This window comes from Hyperoodon ampullatus (genome assembly GCF_949752795.1).
Source record: "Hyperoodon ampullatus genome assembly, chromosome: 7".
Classification (NCBI taxonomy): Eukaryota; Metazoa; Chordata; class Mammalia; order Artiodactyla; family Ziphiidae; genus Hyperoodon; species Hyperoodon ampullatus.
The window spans coordinates 47,880,235-47,900,518 of NC_136920.1; the positions used below are offsets into that span (position 1 = coordinate 47,880,235).

The following is a 20,284-nucleotide window of genomic DNA, read 5'->3' on the forward strand; positions in this document are numbered from 1 at the left end:
AGTTCATTATAATTATCAATTTTAAAGATAGTTTATGGAATTCGTGATTAGTTTATTAAATTATTTTGTCATGCAATTAGGAATATAACTATAGAATAGTTAATGTTAGCTTATTATTTTTCTAAGACCATAAGGTAGAATTTTAAAATCATGTTTTTCAGATACTGACCGAGCTTTATCATTACTGGAAGAATACTGCAAAAAATTGAGGAAACCAGAGGAGCAGCAGTTGAAAAACGCTGTTAAAAAGGTGATGGGTATCTTTAAGAGCAACTTATTCCAAGCTTTGCTAGGTATGTATTAAAAAATTATTTATCATCTTAATGATCAGAATTGGGCTTAAGAGTTTGAGTAATGTGGTCAGAAAACCCGATAACCAAATTTAAAACTGAAATATTTTTCTTGATATCAAGTAGAAGAAAAGATTTTCCCCCCATTTTCTTGTTTAAGGTTATCTTTAAAAAGAACTTCTATAAAATAGAAATAAAGTGTATGTTAATAAAAATAAAAATATTGAAAGAATGTTTTATATAGGAAGACAAGTTTACACAGGAAAAAACTGGAGTAGCTTATTGCAAAAAATTGAGGACAATTATGCTAAAGAAGGAAGTTTCCTCCTTCTAGAGGAAGACTTCCCTAACACAAAAAGTGATGGGTTACATTCTACTCAGAAACATAGTTCTAGTTTTACTCTCTTCTTAAGACAAAAACAACTTTTTTCATCTTTTTTGCTTCTCAAGAAATTTCATGATTCAAACTGAGAAGTTTATTGATGAAAATCTCAGTGTTTTGTCAATGCTTCATGAATCTAACTATATAATGTTTAACCTTTTGCTTATTCTTGAATTTATGGTTTATTTATGTATGTCTTTATACATACATTTTTGCATTTATGCAGATAATTTTTAATTCTTTTTTTAGAATTAAATAAAAAATAGAAACAAATACCTCCCCTCAACAAAAGCAACCAACTAACTAAAGAATTTAGAAAAAGACTCACTCAATTACACTATAGATTTTACTGGACTTAAACAGCATATATTAAAGAAATAATTGAATCTACCAGACGTTAGTCTTTTTCAGGTTTGATGGTTATTGATATAGAAACAAAAAATGTGAATTTATGGGGGTTAATCTTGAAAATATTTTATTTGTGTTTTTATTATAATGAATGTCTACACTTATTGACAAAACTATAACTTTATGGTTTGAATATAATTTAAAAAACCATTAAATTTTGAAAAATTGAGAATCAGTCTATTGAATAAAAATAGAAGTAAAAAGCTTTATAGGATTATTGCCTGTGGATTAATTTCTTTAAAATATTCTTATATGGCTGGTAAGAATTAATGACACAAATAACTATAATCATCTTAGTTGGTATTAAATAAAAACAGCTCTAAATGGAGTCTTACAGAATTTAAATAAACCCTGTCATTAGAGAATAGTATTTTAGAGAACACTTTTAAGCAACAAATTTCTCAATTAAAAATTAATAGTTTTATCTAGTTGATAAATAGTAAAGGCCATTAACAGAATGGCAATGCCTCTAAATAGATTTGTATAATGTGCTTAGATAAGTTTGGCTATGACTTTTGAGAGTTTGAGTTTTTGAGAACTTTATTTAGGAAGAATATTGTTGGATGCTTTAGAAAATTCTACTAAGGTAGTGTAACCATTTGGTAATGCAACATCATTACAGGGGGAATAAAAAGACGAATGACAAAGAGTTGTATTTTGCCATTGTTTTGAGTGAGTGATAAATATCTTGGCAAAAAGCCTGTAGTGTAATTGGAATTTCTGTAATAAGATGAGAGGCAACAGTAATCTGTAAAAAGCTGTTACGTAAGTAATCCTGATGCCCAGCTTTGAATGGATAGATTTGCTTTGGCTGGTCTTTTAAGTCATTTTGGGATAAACCAGAGTGCAAAGAATGGAGCAATGCTATACAACAAAACATAATTTTCTGTTGAATCCTGTGTAGGTTGCTAAATACTGCTTACTAATTTATTATTATTGAATGTTTGAGTTGGTCTCACTGTGCAATTTTAAGGACACAGAAGAAAAACTATGTAGCCCTGTTCATCCTGAAGGAGATTATATCTTTATAAATGGATAAGTAGGGAACCATTAATAAATAGGGCATTATTATTTTTTTTAACATCTTTATTGGAGTATAATTGCTTTACAATGGTGTGTTAGTTTCTGCTTTATAACAAAGTGAATCAGCTATAGATATACATATATCCCCATATCTCCTCCCTCTTGCGTCTCCCTCCCACCCGCCCTATCCCACTCCTCTAGGTGTTCACAAAGCACTAGGGCATTAGTTATGCTCTATATTTTGCTTTCTGTTTTGACCAACTTCCCTTCCCCATTTTTTTTTTTTTTTTGTTACAAGTGATGGAAGATAGTGACTTTCACCCGTTATTCTGGTATTCAGGTAGCCAGTATGTTGAAATAATACCTTGCATGAATCTCACCTGAAGAAATAGAAGAGAATCATAGTGCAGAAAACCCATCATAAATGGATAGTAGAGTAAAACACTATTATTGCAGAATGTGCTGTAACATTTACAAGTGACCAGGAAACCAGGCCTTCTCTCTACAGATGAAAAGCATCACTTTGAAAATGAATACTATCCTCCTTTTGTGGTACTTCATCATATGCCTAAAAAAGAAAACACAAACACTATTACGTCTTAGATGGTATAATCCTTGAGGACAGAATTCTGTCTCCATAACTTTAACCATTATTATATCTCAAAAAAACATTTTATAAATGGGTTCTGTGATAATAGGGTGGAGGGTGATAGCAGAGGTATTGTTTTTTCCTTTTTAAAATATACCTTTATTTGATTATAAACATATATGCTCATTATGGAAATTTTTAAAAATAAAGTCAAAGAAGAAAATAAAATCCAAGGGTAAAATGCACTTCTCTTATAGTAAATAGGGTGATGAACTGTTTAACTTTCTTCTTTCTTGCTTCTCTAGTCCCTGTATTCTGTGTTTTGGCTTTCCATTTACCAATAACAGAAAGTGTAAAAAAAACACCCAAACTTTTAGGGTCTCCCTGGTGGGGCAGCGGTTAAGAATCCGCCTGCCAATGCAGGGGACACAGGTTCGAGCCCTGGTCCGGGAAGATTCCACATGCCGCGGAGCAACTAAGCCCGTGTGCCACAACTACTGAGTCCATGTGCCACAACTACTAAGCCTGTGCTCTATAGCCCATGCTCTGCAATGAGAGAAGCCACCGCAGTGACAAGCCTATGCACGGCAACGAAGAGTAGCCCCCGCTCTCTTCAACTAGAGAAAGCCCGCGCACAGCAACAAAGACCCAATGCAGCCAAAAATAAATAAATTAAATAAATAAATTAAAACAAAAACAAAACACCTTAACTTTTAAAAAGTTAGTAATTAGTGCTCATTAATGTACAAAAGAAGAAAAATGCCTGAAACAGCAAAGCTGCACATTTTGATGTTAGGCTTAGGGTGACATCTTGTGGTAATACTGAGGAAAATATTTTGTCCAATAGATAATTATAGTTTTATGATTATTGCATTATTAACACTTCAGAATTTGAATATAAGTGAGTTGGAATTCCACGATATTTTACAAATTAAGTTAGATCTCTTTCATTTAGCATAGCTAAAACATTCAGACTTTCAAGGCACTCTATTAGGTTATTTCCCCTTCATTTAGGTGATGAAGGAGCAAGATGGAATGTTTTTCTTTTTATACTTCCCTTCCAGATCTACTTTGAAATTTAAAGATATGTATTGCCACCATAATTATTTGTAAAAACCATTTATATAATATAATGAGTTAGTTCATTTTTAGATATGTACTACAAAAGTTCTTTTATACCTTATTGAAAATTGTCTTATTTTTATTAATTTTTGAATTTTATTTTAATTATTTTTTTATACAGCAGGCTCCTATTAGTTATCAATTTTATACACATCAGTGTATATGTGTCAATCCCAATCACCCAATTCATCACACCCCCCCCACAGATGTTCTCTACATCTGTGTCTCAATTTTTGCCCTGCAAACCGGTTCATCTGTACCATTTTTCCAGTTTCCACATATATGCATTAATATACGATATTTGTTTTTCTCTTTCTGACTTACTCCGTATGACAGTCTCTAGATCCATCCACGTCTCAACAAATGACCCAATTTCATTCCTTTTTATGGCTGAGTAATATTCCATTGTATATATGTACCACAACTTCTGTATCCATTCGTCTGTCAATGAGCATTTAGGTTGCTTCTGTTACCGGGCTACTGTAAATAGTGCTGCAGTGAACATTGGGGTGCATGTGTCTTTTTGAATTATGGTTTTCTCTGGGTATATGCCCAGTAGTGGGATTGCTGAGTCGTGTGGTAGTTCTATTTGTAGTTTTTTAAGGAACCTCCATACTGTTCTCCATAGTGGCTGTATCAATTTACATTCCTGCCAACAGTGCAAAGGGGTTCCCTTTTCTCCACACCCTCTCCAGCATTTGTTGTTTGCAGATTTTCTGATGATGCCCATTCTAACTGGTGTGAGGTGCTACCTCATTGTAGTTTTGATTTGCATTTCTCTAATAATTAGTGATGTTGAGCAGCTTTTCATGTGCTTCTTGGCCATCTGTGTGTCTTCTTTGGAGAGATGTCTACTTAGGTCTTCTGCCCATTTTTGGATTGGGTTGTTTGTTTTTTTAGTATTGAGCTGCATGAGCTCTTTATATATTTTGGAGATTAATCCTTTGTCCATTGATTCATTTGCAAATATTTTCTCCCATTCTGAGGGTTGTCTTTTCATCTTGTTTATGGTTTCCTTTGCTGTGCAAAAGCTTTGAAGTTTCATTAGGTCCCATTTGTTTATTTTTGTTTTTATTTCCATTATTCTAGGAGGTGGATCAAAAAAGACCTTGCTGTGATTTTTGTCAAAGAGTGTTCTTCCTATGTTTTCCTCTAAGAGTTTTATAGTGTCCGGACTTACATTTAGGTCTCTAATCCATTTTGAGTTTATTTTTGTGTATGGTGTTAGGGAGTGTTCTAATTTCATTCTTTTACATGTAGCTGTCCAGTTTTCCCAGCACCACTTATTGAAGAGACTGTCTTTTCTCCATTGTATATCCTTGCCTCCTTTGTCATAGATTAGTTGACCATAGGTGCGTGGGTTTATCTCTGGGCTTTCTATCTTGTTCCATTGATCTGTGTTTCTGTTTTTGTGCCAGTACCATATTGTCTTGATTACTGTAGCTTTGTGGTCTAGTCTGAAGTCAGGGAGTCTTATTCCTCCAGCTCTGTTTTTTTCCCTCAAGACTGCTTTGGCTATTCGGGGTCTTCTGTGTCTCCATACAAATTTTAAGGTTTTTTGTTCTAGTTCTGTAAAAAATGCCATTGGTAATTTGATAGGGATTGCATTGAATCTGTAGATTGCTTTGGGTAGTATAGTCATTCTCACAATATTGATTCTTCCAATCCAAGAACATGGTATATCTCTCCGTCTGTTGGTATCATTTTTAATTTCTTTCATCAGTGTCTTATAGTTTTCTGCATATAGGTCTTTTGTCTCCCTAGGTAGGTTTATTCCTAAGTATTTTATTCTTTTTGTTGCAATGGTAAAAAATTGTCTTATTCTTTATTCTTATTCTTTACATTACTTTTATGTACAAGTATGGGCAGAACTATGTATGTATACTTAATGGGTTTCAACCCCTTCTAAAATCTTGTTAACCTTGTTTATCTAATTTTATTTCCTCTTACTTCACTGCAGTGTTTGAGGGGGAATTTTGGGGAAAGATTTAGAAGAGAATGGGTAGTAGAGTGATAGTTTCCTTAAAAGTCTACTAGTAGCAACATCTTAGAAAAGAACTTATCCTGCTTTATGGAGGCTTGCATGTCAGACTTTGTATTAGAGTAGAATATTTTTTATCTTCATAAAGCTTAGTGTAGACCCTTATGGATACTTGAAATTATTAGCAATAGGGGTGATACAGTAGATATACTACATATTAGGATTTATCACCTCCTTGTTGAAGCCTTCTATCATGTCCCTACCTGTAAGCAGCTTTAACCAGCCCTTTCATTATGTCTCTTACCATTTTGTTCATATTTATTTTAAGGCACTTATTACACTGACTTATGATGAACTGAATATATTTCTGCTCCCTCAGTAGAATGTAAGTAGCTTGAGAGTTGAGGTTATATCTAACAGTTGTATCCCCAGTATGTGGACCTTTAATAATAATAGGCCGGCAATAAATTTTTTATTCATTTATTCAACAATTATTTAAAAAATACCTGTTATGTATTACACATTGTGCTAGACAATAGGGATACAACAGTAAACTCTAGAGGAGAGGATAGTCCTTGCCTTTATGGGTAAGTGAGAGAAATCAAGTAGAGAGAAAAGAGATGTTAGGTATGCAATCAGTTAATCATTTAAATATAACAGTAATAAGTATTACAAAATTGATATGTATAGGAGTTTTACCAGATTCTAGTTTGAGTAAAAAAAAACTACATATTTTCTCAGTATAGTAATTCTAATATAATATTTTATTTCAAAATAAAATAACATCTATTTGAAAATATCATGGTTATTTTGGTCTTGATTTGCCTTTGTAATGTATAATTTTTGCCACCTGATTGTAAGAAGGTCAAAGAATTTTTTATAGATTCTAGTGAAATGGTTATATAAATTTGGAACAACTCGGCTTCAATCCTCCAAAGCAGAGGTTCTCCAAGTGTGGTTCGTGGATCAGCAGCATCAGCCTCATTGGGAATTTGGTCAGCATTGCAGATTCCTGGGCCTCACTCCAGACCTACTGAATTAGAAACTCTGGAAGCAGGGTGCAGCAAATAGTGTTGTAATAAGCCTTCCAGGTGATTCTGAGGCATGCTAAAGTTTGAGAACATATTTTCTAAATGGTTAGGTATTTGGCCACTCAAGGAAAGTAATATAGTATGTGAATAGTATTAATAAATTTGGGAAAATATGACAGTGGTATTTCTTCATTCTTGGGTTTTATAAAGACGACTTGATCTTTAAGAAATACAATGAGCCATTATCATTCTGGGATATATCTTGACTACTTTGAGGATCCATAAATTTAGGAATATCATTATGGCATCTAATTTTCTTTTTAAAGGACAATAGTATATCTGAAACATTTAAGTAATTTTTTCCCTTTGGATGCTTAATGGTAGTTTCTACCTATGGGGCTATGGATAGAGAAGAGCAGATAAGCGACATTGAGATGCTGCTGTTGGCAAGTGCGAGGCTCACTCACTAGAGAAGTGCTTGATGCCACTCACAGCCTCAAAGCATGTGCTCCTTTGAAACACATTTAATTACTGCATGTTATGGACATTTAAATAAGTACTGACTGGTCAAAGTGGTGAATGTTAGATTCTTAAATACCAAGGTCTACTCTGTTCCTACTTATTTGTTTAGAATACTCATTTCACTAAAATGAATGCAGGTATTTCAGTTATTGCAATTTAATTATAATAATTAACAAGGTATTTATGAAGTGTTTACCTATTTACATGGACATATGCAGGTGGATATTATTAAAAACCAAATTCCTACACTTAAAGGTGTTAAAGTCAATTGGGAAGGTAATATTCACATATATACAAACAAATATAAGACAGGATGTAATCAAGGACTAAACTCTGGAGCCTAGACCAAACTGTAGGAGTTCAGAGAAGTGTGGGTTTATTGTAGGTTGGTGTTGCTGGGGAAGATTTTATATAAAATGTAAACTTGAGCTGGGTCTTGTCAATGATAGGATTTGACTAAGAAAAGAGGATAGAGAAGGACATTTTTCCTCATCCATCCATCTAATCATCCATCCATCCCTTTATTCATTCAAAATTATTTATTGAACACTGTGCCAGATATAAAACTGGGGAGGCAAGCATTAAACAAAATTGCACGAATAGTTTATATTTACAATTGTGAAAATGCTACAGTGGAGAAGTAGAGGATGCTATGCGTGAGAAGCTTAACCTTAGCAGTGGAATTGGGGAAAGCTTTCTTAGGGAAGTGACATTTTAGGGGATGACAATTAAACAGTTTCATAGAGATCAGAAGGAGAGTGAGGAAGTAGATGTGATTTAAACAGGGGTTCAAGATGTTCTTGATATTTATGCTTTAAAAATGTTCTCTAGGGGTTGGCTAAAGCACACGTTAGACTTAAATCTCTTCTAAAGGCTTGTTTAAGTTTGAGGGTGCCCTTGAGAAACAAGAGTAGTAAGCATAAAATGCGGCCCAAACAGTCCTTATAATTCCCATTGTTAAAAATAAGCTCAAAATGGATTAAAGACCTAAATGTAAGGCCAGAAACTATCAAACTCTTAGAGGAAAACATAGGCAGAACACTCTATGACATAAATCACAGCAAGATCCTTTTTGACCCACCTCCTAGAGAAATGGAAATAAAGGCAAAAATAAACACATGGGACCTAATGAAACTTCAAAGCTTTTGCACAGCAAAGGAAGCCATAAACAAGACCAAAAGACAACCCTCAGAATGGGAGAAAATATTTGCAAATGAAGCAACTGACAAAGGATTAATCTCCAAAATTTATAAGCAGCTCATGCAGCTCAATAACAAAAAAACAAACAACCCAATCCAAAAATGGGCAGAAGACCTAAATAGACATTCCTCTACAGAAGATATACAGACTGCCAACAAACACATGAAAGGATGCTCAACATCTTTACTCATTAGAGAAATGCAAATCAAAGCTACAATGAGATATCATCTCACACCAGTCAGAATGGCCATCATCAAAAAATCTAGAAACAATAAATGCTGGAGAGGGTGTGGAAAAAAGGGAACACTCTTGCACTGCTGGTGGGAATGTGAATTGGTACAGCCACTATGGAGAACGGTATGGAGGTTCCTTAAAAAAATACAAATAGAACTACCATATGACCCAGCAATCCCACTACTGGGCATATACCCTGAGAAAACCATAATTCAAAAAGAGTCATGTACCAAAATGTTCATAGCAGCCCTATTTACAATAGCCCGGAGATGGAAACAACCTAAGTGTCCATCATTGGATGAATGGATAAAGAAGATGTGGCACATATATACAATGGAATATTACTCAGCCATAAAAAGAAACGAAATTGAGCTATTTGTAATGAGGTGGATGGACCTAGAGTCTGTCATACAGAGTGAAGTAAGTCAGAAAGAGAAAGATACTGTATGCTGACACATATATATATGGAATTTAAGAAAAAAAAAGTGTCATGAAGAACATAGGAGTAAGACAGGAATAAAGACACAGACCTACTTGAGAATGGACTTGAGGATATGGGGAGGGGGAAGGGTAAGCTGTGACAAAGTGAGAGAGAGGCATGGGCGTATATACACTACCAAACTTAAGGTAGATAGCTAGTGGGAAGCAGCCGCATAGCACAGGGAGATCAGCTCGGTGCTTTGTGACCGCCTGGAGGGGTGGGATAGGGAGGGTGGGAGGGAGACGCAAAAGGGAGGGGATATGGGAACATATGTATATGTATAACTGATTAAATTTGTTATAAAGCAGAATAATAAAAAAAATAATAAAAAAATTCCCATTGTTAAACTGCCGTATACTGAGTGTGATTAGTTGTGTGTTTCATGTCAAGTAGGATCAAATATATCTTAAGTTAAATTTGACACTTTAGGTTGGGTACCATCAAGAGGATTGTATGTCATTCTTGGCTCTGGACTTTGTATATTTGCTGCAGGATTTATGTCACCAGATGGCACCATTTAACTAAATTTATGTACTATGGATGCTTATAAGGGTGGTTGTTTTAAAAATGAAGGATGTTTTTATTTGTGCTATAACTGAAATAGCAAAAAATTAATTTATTTTGATAGCATATTAGACTTCGATACACAGTAAGGTAATGAAGCCCCAAAAGTTTGTTGGGAGCATGAAAGCATCTGGTATTTTCTGCTAAGGTACATAATAAATGAAAATCTGGTGATGATCAGTATGGTTGATATATGGTAGCTGGCAAAAAAGCAGAGCACAATAGGCTTCTCCATCTATTTTTTCCCATAGGTAGAAGAATAATATTATGAATATTTTAGTCTTGAATTTAACTTTAATATGTAGGGAGTTGATATACATAATAACAAAAATATAGAGAAATTTCTAAAAGATTATTTTAGAAATAAGCCTTTTCAAGATGTCTTAAAATATCATGGTAATAATATGTTAAACAATTTTGTCAATAGAGTGTATGTTCTATTGAACTGTAGAACTAATAAAATTAATAAAACATGATATAGACTTCTTTCTTAGTATAAACATTTATCCCAAGGAAATGAATATTTATTCTTAGTTAAAAACTTCCTTAATACTTTCCCTGCCAGGAAGCAGAATTAATTACTTTCTCTTTTACATTCCTTTAGTATTTGTTCATATTTCTGGTGTAGCACTTAGTATGTTTTATTATTGTTAATTGCTTACATGTTGGTCTCCTTCAATAGACTGTGAGCTTCTTGAATGCAGGGACTTGTTCTAATTCCGTGTCTGCCATGGAATAGTCAATCATTAAATTTCTTTCATTTGACAGAATCTATTTTGAACACCTGCTATCTAAGAGACACTCTTAGGCTCTGGGGATTTAGTCACAAGAGAGATGTGGACCCTATTTTCATGGAGCTCATGGTCTAATAAGGGAGACAGACATTAAATAAGTACAACTGTGATAAGTACTTTGAAATAGTTATTTGGATCAAACAGTAAAATCATAAGGAGTTACTTGTATACTGGTATAATTCATACTACTGTATTGTGTTTGTTTAAAAATGTTTAGATACTATTTATTTAATGAAACATTCTAGTCTTCTATTATCCTTGGAATGAAATTCAAACTTCTCACCTGTAAGGCTCCCTATCAGCTCTGCCTACCTCTCATCTCATCTCTTACCACTCTTCCCTACTCACTGTACTTCAGCCACACTGGCCTTCTCTCTGTTCCTAAATGCTGCCCCAGGACACTTTACATGCTTCTTTTTTGTTTGGAGTACCTTTCTATCTAGATCTTTGTCTTACTCTCTTATCTCATCATTTAGGTCTCCGTGCCTCTAAAGTGCCTTTTCACCTCACTCCTCACCTCCATCCCACCCCCAAGTCACATCTATCACATTACCTGTTTTATTTTTGTCACTGTAGGTATCACTATGAGAAATTTTGTTTGTTTATGCATTTTGTATGGCTTTCTCCACTAGAATGTAAATTCCGTAGGAGCATTCTTGCCTGTCTTATTCATTGTTGTATCTTTTATTTTAGCTTAGTGCTTAGAACATAATAGCCACTAAATAAATATTTGTTAAATGAATGAATGAATAAGTGAGTGTTGTTGCATGCCTGGGACTGTGTTAGATTCTTGTTTAAGTTAGAAATGGACTAATTTGAAAGGAGAGGAAAGCGTAAGTAAGTAGGGTTTTATTTTCACTATGTTGTCCTTAGGTAGGCAGTTGTTGGCATTAAGTCAGCATCTCAGGAAAGTTCCAGCCAGCATCTGTACTGATTGGGAATTATAACGTGACCTCAGGAAGCAATGTAGGAGTGTAGTGCCAGTACAGCCCAAGGCAAAAGTGTTGTCACCAGGCGGAGCACCTGGAGCTTTGCCTGAGCCAAAAGAATGGATCCCAGGTCCCACCAAACAGACTTCTGCATCAGAGGCTAGCAGTATGCCTAGTGAGCAGATGAACAGGGTCATTGCTCAAGGACCAGAGAAGCCCAAGGACAGCATGTAGATCCAATGAACACAACCTATTTCTATCCCCAAGACTATGATGGCAGATAAACCACAAGTCTGACCCCAGAATTGTCTACTCCCATATAACGGGGCATTATTTTAGAGAGAAGGAGGAGGGGTCGGCTATATGAATGAAAAGTTTTATCTGAGAGAGACTTTAAATTATTGAGCCAGACTACACTTTAAACTGGATTGAGTGGTCACTTTTCCCAATTAACCAGTGATTGAGGGCTTCTGAAGCTGCTGGATAAGACACATACACAGTAAAGACCTATACATTTTGTTTGCCACCATGCCACTTATACCATGGTGTGGTATAAGTTGTATGTGTGACCCTGCTATACTGAAGCATAGATCTCAATGTTGTATCTTACCTCTTCATTTTCAACATTCAATTTGGTATTGAATGTCAAAAAGCATTAACCTCAAGAAGGAGCAATGGGAGAAGAAATAGCCCACAAGTGTCTCACAGGAAAGGCTTCCCCTTCCTCCTGTTATCTCTGGTTCCTGGCAAAAGATAGAAGTGGTGGAGAATGAGGAACATTGGTCTACCTTAGTTTGTTTACATGAGTCACTCCTAAGAGTTGCTTAAGAAAATATTTCTCCTCTACCTCATTTGTTGCTCAGAAGCCCAGAACTTCTAAGACTATGTTAGGAATTCCAAACCTTCCAATAATAACCTACAGACACCATACAGCATAAATTTTCCTGGTTTCTAGTTTGAGTCTCTGGGTTCTACCTTATATTCAGTTTCCAGTTTGCTGTCAAAATCATAAACTTTAATAAAACCATAAGATTAGAATTTTCTTTACAGGACCATATATATGCAAATTGGGTCATTAAATGTACCTAGAGCTACCAAACTCCAGTGGGCATGCCAGGTCTTACAAAATGAGTTAATCATGAATCCCTAAAAGTTTAAAGCATTGTTAAACTCACAGAAACAAATTATACTGAATATTAAATAATGCTTTCAGAAAAACCTTCAATTTTGAAAATAAGCCATTTGAAAATAAACCATTCAGAAAGAAGCCTTGGTCTTTATAAATAGTTGCTGCAAGAGTTTTTTTTTTTTTTTTTGCGGTGCGCGGACCTCTCACTGTTGTGGCCTCTCCCGTTGCGGTGCACAGGCTCCAGATGCGCTGGCCCAGTGGCCATGGCTCACGGGCCTAGCTGCTCTGCGGCATGTGGGATCCTCGCGGACCGAGGCACGAACCCGTGTCCCCTGTGTTGGCAGGCGGACCTCAACCACTGCGCCACCAGGGAAGCCCAGCAGCAAGAGTTTTTTGAAGAAGGGTTTAAGAGCTTTTCAACTGATCAAAATAGGACAATGATTATAAATATAAAGGTGATGCTTAGATTTCATTAATTGAGGTTATTAATACCATCCAACCAAACCTATTTATTTTAGGTGCAGGACTCCATTTAATAATTTTTCAGGATATATGTTCACTTTCTTCTTGCTATTTTCCTCATACAAATCTAATTTTTTAAACTATATGTTTTTCTAGAAATGGAGCTGCTGGAGATATGGAAAATATAACATATTTAATAGGGTTCTCTGTAAGTACTAAATAGATTTTGATGCAAGACACTTCCATTTCCTGAATTTGAGTATTTATAATTGTAACATGGAAGAGTTGGGCTAGTGCAATGAATTTTTTATAAACATGGATGATTATGGAGAGGACTATGACTCTGGATATTGAATGAAGGATATAGGAAAATGGACAGCAGTATTCTACATAATAACTTCATACTTTCAAATCTGAATTATTGTCATTATTTTGCCTTTGTTTTTGGACAGTCCGGTTCCTTTTATCAGTTCCTTATTTATTTATTTATTTATTATTATTATTTTTTTATTAGTTTCTGTTTTATAACAAAGTGAATCAGTTATACATATACATCTGTTCCCATATCCCTTGCCTCTTGTGTCTCCCTCCCTCCCACCCTCCCTATCCCACCCCTCCAGGCGGTCACAAAGCACCGAGCTGATCTCCCTGTGCTATGCGGCTGCTTCCCACTATCTATCTACCTTATGTTTGCTAGTGTATATATGTCCATGCCTCTCTCTCGCTTTGTCACAGCTTACCCTTCCCCCTTCCCATATCCTCAAGTCCATTCTCAAGTAGGTCTGTGTCTTTATTCCTGTTTTACCCCTAGGTTCTTCATGACATTTTTGTTTTCTTAAATTCCATATATATGTGTTAGCATACAGTATTTGTCTTTCTCTTTCTGACTTACTTCAGTCAGTATGATAGACTCTAGGTCTATCCACCTCATTACAAATAGCTCAATTTCGTTTCTTTTTATGGCTGAGTAACATTCCATTGTATATATGTGCCACATCTTCTTTATCCATTCATCCGATGATGGACACTTAGGTTGTTTCCATCTCCGGGCTATTGTGAATAGAGCTGCAATGAACATTTTGGTACATGACTCTTTTTGAATTATGGTTTTCTCAGGGTATATGCCTAGTAGTGGGATTGCTGGGTCATATGGTAGTTCTATTGTAGTTTTTTAAAGAACCTCCATACTGTTCTCCATAGTGGCTGTACCAATTCACATTCCCACCATCAGTGCAAGAGTGTTCCCTTTTCTCCACACCCTCTCCAGCATTTATTGTTTCTAGATTTTTTGATGATGGCCATTCTGACTGGTGTGAGATGATACCTCATTGTAGTTTTGATTTGCATTTCTCTAATGATTAATGATGTTGAGCATTCTTTCACGTGTTTGTTGGCAGTCTGTATATCTTCTTTGGAGAAATGTCTATTTAGGTCTTCTGCCCATTTTTTGGATTGGGTTGTTTGTTGTTTTGCTATTGAGCTGCATGAGCTGTTTATAAATTTTGGAGATTAATCTTTTGTCAGTTGCTTCATTTGCAAATATTTTCTCCCATTCTGAGAGTTGTCTTTTGGTCTTGTTTTTGGTTTCCTTTGCTGGAACCAGTCCAGTTCCTTTTATCAGTTTCTTGATCTCTCTTCTGGTAATAATCTCTTCCTTCACTGTATCTCAGCCACCCACTCTTAGATTTTACTCTATATCTTAACAATATTAATAACCACACCCCTCTAAAAATCTCAGTTTTAAACATATTACTCTGTGACCATCGTTCGTTACCTTCTATTGATCCAGTTCATTTCTGTATTTCCCATATCAATCATTGATCCCATAAGCACTTCTAAGTCATTGGCCCCACACATTTTATTTTCGTGATCTGTTAGCTACCATAAATCTTCAGGTCCAGCTTAAAAGACATGATTCATTGCTATATTTAATCATTTTATATACATCTTCAGTTTCTTTGTTGTCTCTCCATCTGCCGGCAAAACCAACCTCTGGTTAAACCCATCTCTGTCTATTCCATGTCTGCACCATTGCAGCTAAATGTAGCTGTAGAAATACATACAACCTTGTTAACTGGTTTCACTTTAAATTATGACCCAAAAGCCTATTATGTTTCCTTGGACAGTTCACTTTCTTGTTCCCAGGGGGAGCATTTCATACCTTTTTTTCTTCTCAAATGCAATACACTGCACCTTCTTCAAATTTAGCTGCTGACCTTTCTTCTTATTTTATTGAGACAATAAAAACAATCAAAAGAGAACTTCCTCATTTTTTCAGTACTTGATCTACCAACCTACCTATATCTGTATCTATGTGTTTTGCCTTTTCTTTTATTAATGTGGATAAACTGTCCCTCCTTTTATCTAAGACTAAATCCTCCTCTTGGATAGAGTATCAGAGTCCTGGAAGGTAACAGAAAGCCTTCTTGAAGAGAGTTTAATGAAGAATTTGTTTACAAAGAGATGGGGCAGAGTTAAGGGAATCAACCAGGGATGGAAGCACTTGGGGACTAGGAACAGTGGGAATCTTGAAGGAACAGGGAAAGCATGTGAGCTGTTACTGTAACACAAATAGAACTGTAATTATTAGAAGGCTGCCTGAGAGGAATGATGGCTTTAGGAAGAAGACAGCCACTGCCACACCATGACCCAGCAAGAACAGGGCTGGGTGAATAAACATCCCAACCCCTCTTTCCTCCCTTCCCTGATCTTCTGCTGGTTATTCCTATTAGTGGACCGCAATAGGAAGCCAGAGGACAAGTGAGCTGGTTAACACAGTCTTTTAAGGTCAGCCTCCCAGGGCACAGAGCAGGGTGGATAGGGGAAGAAAGATTACCTGGAAGGGCAAACACAGAAGATTCATGACAGATTATGTCTGCATTTTTCCTTATTTACTCAAAGAATATGCTACTGTAATTATTTCTTCTCTCTTTTCAATTAATTTTTACCTTCCTCTTCAGTTATTAGCACACAAATGTCTCCTCTTAAGAGGAACATTTTAGAGTAAGGGTTAAGAGTATGGACCCTTGAGCCAGACGGCCTGAGTTCGTATCCTGGGTCCTCTGCCACTTACTACTTGTGTGACTCTGGGAAGATTTCATAACCACTCTGTGCCTCACTTTCCCTGTCTGTAAAATGAGGACCATAGGAAAAGTACTCACCTCATAGGGTTGTTGTGAGGATAAATAAGTTAATATATGTATTGCATTTTGAACAGTGCCTAGCACATAGTGTTTGCTACTGTTGTCGTCTTTAAAATCCATTTGCTTCATCTGTCATCTCCCTCACCTTGTCTTCCAACTTCTATCTGAGTTTGGCCAATGGGAGGTACTAAGAGGAGATCAGAAGTGGTGGAGGAGGGAAAGAGAGATGGGGATATTTATTCTTGTGGTCCACTTCCTTCTGGGCCATGATTTAGCAGTGACTGCATTCTGCTACTTAAGTCTACAGGCCTGTCATGTAGCCCCTCTCCCATTTTTCTAATCCCCTTTAGAGCAAAATTTATCATGAGTTGTTTATACTCAGTCTGTGCTTCTTCATCACTAATTTTCTCTTGAAGCTACTCCAAATTAGGCTTGTCCTCTCTACCCTAATGGGATTGTACTTGTCAAGGTTATAGAGACCTCTGTGTTGCCAATTCATTGATTAATTTTCAGGATTTATCATATTTCTCAGCAGCATTTGACATACCCAGTCATGTCCACCTTCTTGTACCACTTTCTTTACTTTCTCTCTTGACTTAAATGTTGAAGTACCTTGGCTAAGGTGCTTCAGGCTTCTTCTTCTTCTTTTTTTTTTTTTCCTATCTATACTCACTACAGTACTTATATAGTCTCATTCAATCCCATGGTTTTATTTTATTTTATTTTTTTAAAAATATACTTTATTTATTTTTGGCCTCATTGGTTCTTCGTTGCTGCATATGGGCTTTCTCTAGTTGCAGCTCTTCATTGCGGTGCTCAGGCTTCTCTTTGTGGTGGCTTCTCTCGTTGCAGAGCACAGTATCTAGGCACGTGGGCTTCAGTAGTTGTGGCTTGCAGGCTCTAGAGTGCAGGCTTAGTAGTTGTCGCGCATGGGCTTTGTTGTTCCGCTGCATGTGGGATCTTCCCGGACCATGTGGGATCTTCCAGGATCAGGGTTCGAACCCGTGTCCCCTGCATGGCAGGCAGATTCTTAACCACTGTGCCACCAGGGAAGCCCAGTCCCATGGTTTTAAATGTTACCTATAGGCTGATGACTCCCAAACTTATGTCTGACTTCTATATATCCTGTCGCCTATTTAATATCTTTCACTTGGATATCTATCAAGCATTTCAAAACTTAACATGTCCAAAACTGGACTTTGATTCTACCCCTCCCCACAACCAACTTGCTCCTCTCTTCTAGTCTTCACCATCTCAGTAAATGTCATCATCATTTACCCAGAAACCCAGGAGTCATCCTGGATTTTTCTCTTTCTTTCACATTCTCATACACCCCTTTGCAAGTCCTGTTGCCAAATTTTCAAATTAAGTCTGGAATCCTACCAATTCCTACCATCTCCCTTATGCCATCGTGGTCTAAGCCACCTTAGTCTCTTTGGTCTATTGCAGTAGTTTCCTGACTGATATCCCTTTGTTTTCACTCTTGCCCCAATCTATTCTCTACATAGCATCCACAGTGACCTTTTGAAACAAAAGGTAATTTATCTCACTATTTAAAAAATTGTCCATTGGCTAATATAATTTGGTGAATGAAGGAAAAGCTATTTTACTATTGATGGTCAACTTTTAAATTTTGGCAAGATAACTGCATTAACATTTTCTTTGTTTTTGCTTTTTGTTTAAAGTCAAAATCATTAGATTCTTTCTTCAACATAGTACTTTTCACTTAAGATATTCATTTAAAAGAGGTGCTTGTGTTTGCAATATTTTATAGTTAATACAGTGGGAATTTGCATTTGTTTTCAGGGTTTTTGTGCCAAGAGCTCAGGGCATTGAAGAAGGTGATTTATGAGGTCAGAAAAGCACATTAGGTTAATTATGCTACTGCGTTGCCAGACAAGCTCTTGGAGTTTGCTGGTATGCAGTGATCAAAACAGCATCATTTAAAATTGCTGGACCTATTAAAGCATGCAAATTTTACTTGTTTACATGTCCTGCTCTTTTTTGAGGTTACTGCTGGTAATATGAAAGAAACTTACGATGTCTTCAATACTATGAAAATTTAACAGAATAAAAATATGGATCTCTGTTAATAATATGACTTAGTTTCTAGTATTTAATGTAGAAGACTTCTTAGGTGTCTTTTTCCTTTTACGTACTTGTATCTTTCTCTTAGAATCTTGATTGTATCTCAGCTGTTCTGAGAAATTTAAGAGTACCACTTAAAGTGTATTCTTACTGATACAATTATTCTTTATGATATATTTTCCTAAGCCTTTCATTAACTTATTTGTTAATTGAACAAATATTTATGGAGCACCTATGATGTGTCAAACACTGACATAGATGCTAGGTATATATCAGTGAACAAGACAGACAGGCATTCCTGGTCTCATAGAACTTATAGTTAAGTGGCAGAATATCAGTAATATACAAACATAGCGAAGAGAAAAATAGGGCAGGGAAGGGGAATAGAAGAGTACCATGGAAGAGGAGAAGAGTTACTATTTTAAATAGAGTAGTTAATAAAGTCCTGTTTAGGAAGACATTTGAGTAAAGACTTGAAGGGGTTGAGGGATTGAGTCATATGGCTATCTGCAGAGGAAAGAGCAAGTGCAAAGGACTTTGAGGTAGGAACATGCATAGATTATTCCAGGAATAATAGGAGTCCAGTGTGATGGACTTAATCATTCTTGACTGAGAGACAGTGGTAGGAAATGAGCTTGGTTATGGTAGGAGGAGAGATTATGTAAGGATTTACTGGCCATTATAAAGACTTTGACTTTTATTGTAAATGAGCTAGGAATCTGTTGGAGACTTTTGAGATGATATGATCTGACATATTTAAAATGATCAACTTTGCATGTTGAGAAGTGACAAAAGGATGCAAGGAATTAAATGGAGAAGATGAGTTAGGAGTTCATTGTAATATTCCAGGTAGATATGACTGTGGTTTAGATTAGGTTATGGCCGCAGAGAGAGTGGTGAGAAGTGGTCAAATTCTAGATTTTGAAGGTAGACCCAATGAAATTTGCAAACAGATTGGGTGTCAGGTATGAGAAAAATAGGAATGTTAAGAAGGAATTTTTTTTCTGGCCTGAGCATCTGGTGATATTGCGTTCCCATTTTCAGAGATGAGTAAGTCTAGGAAAGCAGCATATTTGGTAGGTGGGGTGAAGACCAGAAGTCAGGTTTTGGAGGTGTGAAATTTGAGATGCTTAGTAGACACCCATGTGGGTATGTTAAATATAAGGGGGCTTCCTTGGTGGTGCAGTGGTTAAGAATCCGCCTGCCAGTGCAGGGGACACGGGTTCGAGCCCTGGTCCGTGAAGATCCCACATGCCGCAGAGCAACCAAACCCATGTGCCACAATTAATGAGACTGCTCTAGAGCCCTCAAGCCACAATTACTGAAGCCAGCACCACAACTACTGAAGCCCATGAGCCTAGAGCCCATGCTCTGCAACAAGAAAAGCCACTGCATTGAGAAACCCATGCACTGCAATGAAGAGTGACCCCCACTCACCGCAACTAAAGAAAGCCCACGCACAGCAATGAAGACCCAATGCAGCCATAAATAAATAAATATTTAAGCCTTCTGGAATTGATTTATCAAGATAATTTCTAATGTGACAGAGATTAAGACTAGAAATAGATGAATCCTGAAATTAGAATTCTTTTTTTGTTTGTTTGTTTTTTTGCAGTATGCGGGCCTCTCACTGTTGTGGCCTCTCCCATTGTGGAGCACAGGCTCCGACGCACAGGCTCAGCGGCCAGGGCACACGGGCCCAGCCGCTCGCAGCATGTGGGATCTTCCTGGACCAGGGCACGAACCCGTGTCCCCTGCATCGGCAGGTGGACTCTCAACCACTGAGCCACCAGGGAAGCCCCTGAAATTAGAATTCTTGACTGAATATAACAGACTACTACTATGTAACTTACGTAGAAAAGGGATTTATTGGAAGGATATAAGATACCTTACAAGAACTGTAGTAAGGCTG

The 20,284-nt window shown here is 36.4% G+C and overlaps 1 protein-coding gene across 6 annotated transcripts in view; it reads left to right on the plus strand.

The window, feature by feature from the left end:
• Nucleotides 1-238: 238 nt before the first annotated feature.
• Nucleotides 239-20,284, plus strand: part of DLG2 (discs large MAGUK scaffold protein 2) — a gene marked incomplete at its 5' end in the record, with an annotated part of 2,112,028 nt that continues 2,091,982 nt past the window's right edge. For all 6 annotated transcript variants that reach the window (XM_079707355.1, XM_079707356.1, XM_079707361.1 and 3 more), the window contains one exon: nucleotides 239-293. In XM_079707355.1, the coding sequence (XP_079563481.1) occupies nucleotides 254-293 (40 nt within the window). The remainder of the gene's footprint in view (nucleotides 294-20,284) is intronic.